The sequence below is a fragment of the Clupea harengus genome, chromosome 9, assembly GCF_900700415.2.
Source record: "Clupea harengus chromosome 9, Ch_v2.0.2, whole genome shotgun sequence".
Taxonomy (NCBI): Eukaryota; Metazoa; Chordata; class Actinopteri; order Clupeiformes; family Clupeidae; genus Clupea; species Clupea harengus.
Genome location: NC_045160.1, coordinates 13216046 through 13224534, shown reverse-complemented (window position 1 = coordinate 13224534; position 8489 = coordinate 13216046). Strand labels below are relative to the sequence as shown.

At 39.8% G+C, this 8489-nt stretch overlaps 1 protein-coding gene across 1 annotated transcript; it reads left to right on the top strand.

The window, feature by feature from the left end:
* Positions 1-1583: 1583 nt before the first annotated feature.
* On the top strand, positions 1584-3450 carry snrpd2 (small nuclear ribonucleoprotein D2 polypeptide). Its single transcript, XM_031573547.2, has 3 exons — positions 1584-1731; positions 2613-2792; positions 3083-3450. Coding segments are annotated over exons 1-3 (357 nt in total). The 5' UTR covers positions 1584-1729; the 3' UTR covers positions 3258-3450.
* The last annotated feature ends 5039 nt before the right edge of the window (positions 3451-8489 follow it).

Below are 8489 nucleotides of genomic sequence, written 5' to 3'. Positions count from 1 at the left end.
TTTGGTAAAATAAAGAGTGTCCATGCAACAAACAAGACTTTTATGACTTCTGTGTACTTAGAGTAGACTAGCTTGAGATGATACATAGGTAAGCCTGGAGAGGTAAGCAGAGTAGACTCGTTCCACCCTGCAGCAATGGTATATGATACAGTTTGCTGTTAATTTCGGTAATAAATAACATCCCCTCTCTGACAAATGATGCTAATAACCCACACCTCTCTGTCAATCACCCACTCAGACTTTATAACCCAAGGGAGAAAGATAAATCAAAGCATACTGACTCCAAAGCTTCACAGAAGCCCAGGGGCTGATGGTTGTGCTTCAAGACCCTGTAGCTAGACCACACACACACACGCACACACATTTAACTGCAAAGTAGTTGGTCCTTAAACCCATGCTAACTATAGTGGTTACAATCATGCTCAGTTTTTTATGTCTATTTTCCATCCCTAGGGGGGAATGTTCATAGGCACTCAAAAGGGCAGATTCAGTAAAGCAGTCGGTGCTGTATCACTGGGCTAATCTGGGGAGGAGGGAGAAGCTTGCATTTCAGTCCAACAGTTCTCCTTGGCTTTGTAAAGTAATTCCAAAAGTCGTGTTCCCCTTCTGAGTCGGCACACGGTGGGCGCGATTATCCCAGGCAGAATCGCCACCCTGTGAAATCACACAGGCGAGGCTGCACTCCCCTGGGCGCCTGCCTGTCGCTCGCCAGTAAGCCAATCCCTGGAGTCTTAAGAAGTGCACAGATACACATCTTTGTCTTTCTGACACACACACTTTACCCCGCACTCGGCTGACTGTGTCTCCCATTCCCCATCACACCAAGCGTACAACAAAGAGGTACCTGTTCAGGCTTCTCCTCTGCCTGATTTTCACCGTAATGTGTCAGTATCCACCACTCAGAAAGGAAGTTTGGAAACCATCTTGCATGTTACTGATGTGAATGTGCTCTACACTTCAGTCAAATGTCTTGTGACCACTGGGGCATGGTTACACGAGATATAGGTTAGAAATCAGAGTTTGGTTGCAGACAGATTCATTTAATTATTGAGAATACTGGGCATGACATTTTGTACATAAAAAAATTCTAACTGACTAAACTTTGGCCACAGCCACATAAAATGCAGATTAGTATAAAATGGTAACGTTGTCAATATGAACATGTTTTACAGTAGGCTACAGTCATATAATTTAGTTTATAGCTCAAAAACACATTTAAATGTACAGTGCCTCTTTATTAGAGGCAAAAAGGAATGCATAAAGCATGTTTGTGACACTCTCCCAGATTAAAATGTTTCATGAAAAACAAAATTACTAAAGTGAAAGAGTGATTTGTCTGCCCAATATTCAACGTTAGGCATATTTCAAAATTGGCATAAGGCTACAATTAACAGTAAAATAGAGATGCAAAAATCTGCATGATGCCACTCAGTTACCAGCATGGCCTAAACAATGCACCCCGTTACATTTTTAATTTTATAAATGTTGATGAAATTGAACATTGAATTATTGCATTACACATTTGCAAAAAACATATTTCTCGAATTGACCGCAACCCGGAAACGCTTTCTCTTTGGCGCAAATGTTAACCCGGAAGTATACATTTGCACACGGTCTGCGTTGAATGAACGTGAAGGAGTACAATTAACTGAAATACTTCAGCCGCTAACGCTAAGAAAGCACCGTGAAACTTTGTTATTTTCAAATTACTGAAGAGAGTAACGACAAAATGTAAGTTATCTGCATGGCTTCGTAAAACATGTATTTACGGTGTAACAGTATTGAAGGTGAAACATATAACATACCGAATGGCGAGTGCAGCTAGCAAGCTAAAGCTACACGATAGTCAGTGTAACTACCAGGCCCCTTTATGTCTCAAAGACATTCTGAGCGTGTGGGTTTCCCAATACACTAACTCTCTCTCCCGTTCAGTGTGTATACAATCGTTGTTTCTGTAATTTGTTCTGTGTGGTAGCCATGGGTTAATTGTGTTCTTTGTATAGATGGCTAATTTCATCCTTAAAAAGCGCTGTTAATGTGGTTAGCTATTTGCCAATGTTACTGTGGGTTTTCGAGCTAGTTTACTGAGCTGCTCAGTACCAATCTGCCCATAGTGATGTCTTTTTGTAAGAATCTATCTTAACTTACCAAGAGCTAACTCATGCTGACGTGTAGAGTATGTAATACATCTAGTTAACCATCTTAGTGGTTAAATACTTGTGATATGCTTTAAAGGTACTACTTTCTAACCAAGTTACCTACGATAGCTTGCTAGTTAGATCGTTAAAAATGGTTAGGGTTTATATGCAAGTACCTTATCGGACGTTACATAGTACAAAAAAATACCGTATAATACCGAGCGTGCCCACAAGGTTAACATTTGTAGGGTTTGTTCAGGTTGTTCAACTGTTCAGACTTGTTGAGTTAAAGGTGGTAGCCATCAGTGAACACGTCTTTATGGTAGCATGTTTATATAAGTATTAACAACCCGCACAGGTTTCTCGCGCTTTAGTCACAGATACCTTAAAAGCAGAGACAATATTTTGTTCTTTGTTTATTTTATGTGAAAGTAGAGAAATATTTCAGCATTGTGTCGCATTTATTTTGCTCAGGAGTCTTCTAAACAAGCCCAAGTCGGAGATGACTCCGGAGGAGCTCCAGAAACGTGAGGAGGAGGAATTCAACACTGGGCCCCTGTCTGTGCTTACACAGTCAGTGAAGAACAACACTCAGGTCCTTATTAATTGTAGAAACAACAAGAAGCTTCTTGGGCGAGTCAAGGCATTTGACAGGTATGTTCACCAGAAGGACTTCATAAACTGAAGCTGATGTCACATGTATTTTGAAGTTCACTTTTATAAGTGAAATGTATAGCCTTTATTGGCAGGCTGACTGTTATGGACAATTATGGTCCACACACCAATTACTTGATGTCTGCTCCACACTTTGGAATGAAAGTGGTCAATGTCTACCGTGCAATAAATATCTGTCAGAACTTAACAAAATATTAGCATCTATAAATGTCTCAAAAATCCTATGCCTTGATATCAAAAAGTGATTTCTGCTATTTGTGTTTGAACAGGCATTGTAACATGGTTCTGGAAAATGTGAAGGAGATGTGGACAGAGGTACCAAAGAGTGGGAAGGGCAAGAAAAAGTCAAAGCCTGTGAATAAGGATCGTTATATCTCCAAAATGTTCCTGAGAGGTGATTCTGTCATCGTTGTGCTGAGGAATCCTCTCATCACAGGCAAATAGACTGTCAGAGCAACATGCCAATTTTGGCCGTATGAGTGCAAGTCTTGGTCTGGACAGCGGCACCAACCAGCTGTTCTAGAGAATCATTGTATCTGTTGATGTATTTGATTGGGATTGGGGTTTTTGTTCTTATTGATTTACTTTAGAAGCAACTTTAGTTTACTACTTTTATAAAATAAACATTGTGACCATAGACTTGACTGCTTCTTTTTTCAGAGAATTAGCTTTTAGTTTTCATCTTCTATTTGGATAATATTTCTTTATAAAGGAATTGAGCAGAAACATGTTCACTTGTCCTTTTTACTGGTACCCCTTTTCCTTCCTCCTTCCCTTTCTCCTTCTTTCTCTCTCCCTCCCTCCTTCCCTGCCTAAGCTCCACAGGCTGTTTCCCCTGGCAGAGGTTTAGGTGTCAGTGTTGATTTCAGCAGGCGGTGCTCAATCTGTGACAAACTGCCGTTTAAATGGCCCTGCATTATTAATTAGACCAGATGTGCTGACTGTCACTTCACACCCTCTGTTCTCCTCTACATAAACACACACACACACACACACACATACATAGTCACTCAACATTGTTCATCAAAGATGGGATATTTTTGCATCTTATGCGTTCCTAGTCATCAGGCGGGGGTTTAGAAGAGCATGGTTATGACCAAGATTTCTTTCCTTCAAGATTTCAGTAGATGGTGGTGGCTTAAAATATCAGTGTTTTACTCCTATACAATGTCAAGTTAGACACCTCTGAAATTGTATTAGGTTTTGAAGGGTGCAGTGCACACGGTGCGTCTTGCATCAAGGTACTTAATCGTACTTGACCTCTGGAGCTCTTTTCCAACCACCACAACCCTACACCTCACTTAAAGTCACTTAACTTTTATGTGAAGCTCAATTCCACAACCAAACTAAACACATATTCTAAGTGATAATCCAGTCCCACATTTGTGCACAACATTTTTTTTTTCTCAGTTAAACTGATACAATTTGAAATTAGTGGAGATGCTTTGGGGAGCACTGCAACGAATGAACTTTAAGCAGAACCCTCCATTTTTAGTTCCCCTCAAGACTAAGACCTACCTCTCCAACAAGAATGTTCATGCAGGAGAATGAGGGGAGAAAAAAAAACTGCTCCATCCTACATATACTCTCAAACCTCTTCCCAGGATTCTGCACCTGTGGGGTCTGCAGTCCTGAGGGGCCTGCAAACCTATGATTTATGTTCCAGGTGAGGCACTGCAAGAGAGGTGCTGCATTCAAGTTTCAAGGCCTACTGCAGAAGTGTTAACGTATGTTTGAGATGATCAGTGAGATCATGTCTGACCTCTTCCACTGTTTCACCTGTTTGCTGCAGAGTTGTATCGGAGTTTGTTTCCTACTGGTCAGAGTTAATCTGTGAAGTGTGCTATCAGATAGATAGATGGATACTTTATTAATCCAGAGGGAAAGTTTAGGACATCCAGTAGTTTATACAATTTACACAACTCACAGACACATAGGGATAACATGTTCAAAAGGAGTGGGGTGATCACCACATCACTTATCTAAATGTCACATCACTCACCTTGCCTATTGTAAATCTAAGCCAGTGCTGTTTCAGTTGCCAAGAAACCGGTTCCTTAATCCTAGTGGTAAAATCCAAAACAGAGGCCTGTGTTATTAGTAATAATCTCATTTTTGCTTACTCTGTTGGCATACAAACAGGATTAGCCGGCGTCCTTTCATTTCATGCCTCATCTGTATAGGCCTATGCTTTGTTTATTAAAGCAGACAGAAAATAATATTTGGTCCACAATCCTGGAAGGGTTTATCAGAGGCAGGATGAGGGTATATTTAATTCAAAAGGCAGTCGGGCACGGTGGTGCGATAAGAGGGGAAGTGTGATTATGATAGCGATCGGTCATGCGTCAATTCTCTGCTTTCCTCGCGCAACCAAACACCATCGCCCCTTGCGAGGCTGCACCCGCCATCGATCGTCCGAAGAAATCCGAGCTGCCGCAGTTTGTTTCCAAGCAGGTTCGCAATTGGGGTGTCAGCGCCGCTAGGGTATGTGCGGAGAGAATGACAGAGGGCATGGATAACAGCTTTGTACCGTACACACACACACACACACACCGAAAGAGAGTGGTTCTGGCGCACACATACACAATTGGGAGGTTACCTTATTGTTGCTATCGTTGCCATTGCCATCAGAGAACAGTGCAAGTGGAATGGTGCTAAAAACATTCATTCACATGACAGATAAATGTTACATTATACCATTCTTTAAAGAAATAAAGTCTACAACCTCTTAAACTATTCATACATATTCTATTTTTAAAGTAAGTTTCCACAATAACATTATGATTCGTTTTGTTAATTAGATATATCCAAGAGCATCACAGTGTACGGCAGAAAAATATGAAAACACATATGACTTCGAAATTAGATTCGATTAAAATGCAACATTCCATAAACTAATAATACATAAACTATAATCACTTTTCTTGAATTTCTGGAAATTCTAGGCATAAGATAATGCTTAAAAAATGTAACATTAATGTCCTATTGACCAGAGGCATGACCTAAGAATGCTGTTGCCAGAAGTCCCTGATGTGGCGTTTGTGTTTGCTTTTTCTCTCCCTTTATTTGGTAAGTTGGTAAATTGTGTGTCTCACACCAGAACAGGGAGACCAACATTAAAACATGGAATTGTGTGTTTCTTCATCAGTAATACTAATTTAATTTTTTGCAGCGGTCTTATCTCTTCTCTCATCATCCTGTTGTCTTTTTTCTGTATATCTTCTCTCTCCCCCACCTTATGCCCTCTGCAGGTTTTCTGTAATTCTTTTATTTCAGTTTAGGGTAGAGGCCTAATGATCGGTAAATGATTGGGGAAAGCACAAATAATGTTCTGATTATTTTCACATGGTCATTATATTCACATTGTCTTTGTACTTTATTCAGGCCTCTTATAGTTAGTCCATTAGCAGGTAAATTTTATCCATCGTAGGTATTGGATCACACACATCGCTTCCTTTTTTTAACCTTAAAAAACCTTGCTTTCAACAAATTAAGGATTGAAGAAGAAGAATTAAACATTTGGTTGAGTGAGAAAAATAAATAGGCTACATGGTAACAGCTCTGCTGCTGAGTCTTAAACTCAGAAATCAAATCATGCATCAGATGGTAGTGAACTCAAGAATAGATCCCAACCTAATCTGACTACTCCTCTCAGCATCAAGTCTAGATCCATAGAATCAACATCAATGAGGGTGAGGTCAAAATGTGTGTCTTTTAACAGTCTCTTACCTGCTTCTTTTGAATATTTTGAGTGGTATAGTGCTTGCATGAGAGTAATGGTAGAACGATTGCATAGGGTACATTCTAATGTGTGATTTAAGCCTATTGGTCAAAGATTTGACTCAAAAAGAGGTATTACTCAGCAGACGCAAAAACATTCAAAGGACACATGGGCACAAGATCAACAAATTAATAATTAAAACTATTATGTGAACACATAAGGCCCGCCCTTATGTGCCGTGGTTCTGCTTAAGGTTCTGCTTAAGGTTTTCCTTAATCCTGTCGCCATTGTGCATGCTCTAAGGGGTTTCAGGCCCTGGGCTCTGTTGGGCGCTTTGAGCCTATTTTATTGTTTTGCCGCTAAATAAATAAAATTGAATCGAATGCTGCTTGTTCCAATACCTACCGCTTGTTCATGGGTTCTTTGTGGGGCAAAGTCTGAAGAACCATTTTTAATTAAATTTATTTAATATTGACAGGGTTCTCAGACATTTCAAAAGAACTAAGAAAGTGTTCTAAACTCTTTTTTCTTTCTTTCTTTCTTTCTTTTGCTGCTAGATTCCCTGTAGAACAACTGTTTTGGATGTCTATAGGGTTTTGGAACTGGAGGAGTGCATGGGTATTTATCCTCATTTTCTTTGTCAGATTCTCTTATCCTTGACAAGGTAAGCTACATTTTCTCTGTCAGTGTTGTCTTTTTATATGATTATAAATGCCTGAGAAATAATTGAAGTTAGTTTAATTGATTTACATCAATTTATGAGTTGTCCGCTGTTAAATATTTTGGAAAGATGATATAGATATAAGGGTTGTCCTTATTGTTATTGATCCTGTTCTTAATTCCTATAATGAATATGAATAAAATGAAAATATAGGAAGAAAATTCTGAGAACTTTATTGTGATCATTGGACGCCATCTTGTGGTGAGCAAAGCATGTGCATGCCCTTCAGAAGGCCAGTAGAGGGCAGACTTTCATAATGCACAGGATTTATCCCCTTTGCACTGTCACTCAAAAACGGTGTAGTATCTTTGTTTTTTATTTGTCCACGACTACTAATATTTTCAGAAATCATAAAGATATCTCAGTTCTGCATTGCTTGTTGAACTGTTAATAAACTAACTTGTCTCAATGCCCTGGCATGAGATCGCCCCTCTCATTTTGCTTCAAAAGGGGTCAGGGAGCCACGGTCCCTGTGAGCTCCTTTGGGCTCTATTCAAAATTCCTTGAAGATTCTCCAGTGTTGGCGACCAGCCCAGAACTATCTGAACTGCATCCTCTCTTCCTTTCTCCCTGGTTCATTCTCCCATACAGTCAGATTCTCTCTCTCGCCCTCTCAGTATTCCCACTCCATTTCCAATTCCATCTTCCTCTCACCTCATGTTAACTCTTTCACAAAAATACTCCCCAAAAGAATGAACCACGGATTGACCACATAACTAAGATGAATGAATAAACACAACTTTCCTGTCAACCCGTTTCTCACACAACAAGACCCATAAATCTCCCCGAGGTCTCTCCTCAGAATAACTCAATGCCATCTCAACAGGTCCTGTCTGAGAAAAGTGTGCCAATCGCACACAGACAAGACAGGAGTGGAGGCCTCACTCTGATTTGCTTTAAGCACAGCCATTTTTTCCCAACTATTTACTTCAGAAGATTAAGCAGTGTGTTTAATGAACACACAGTAGGCCTACAAACAAGCAGAAATAAACTGGTGCCCTTTGCATCTAATCCCATTCGCCCTCTAATTTGTCTTGATATGATATGTTTGGTTGAGAGAAAATCTGATTATATAATTAACATTATATAATTGCTACAAATTGTTTACCTTTGTTTTAACAGTTGAATGCTGCAGTAGCCTACTCATATCTGGTCAGCGTGGTGGTAGTGTGTGAGGAGATAATTTTTCTCTTATGAAATAAATGTAGGCCTGATTTAGCCTATTAGCCTGTTT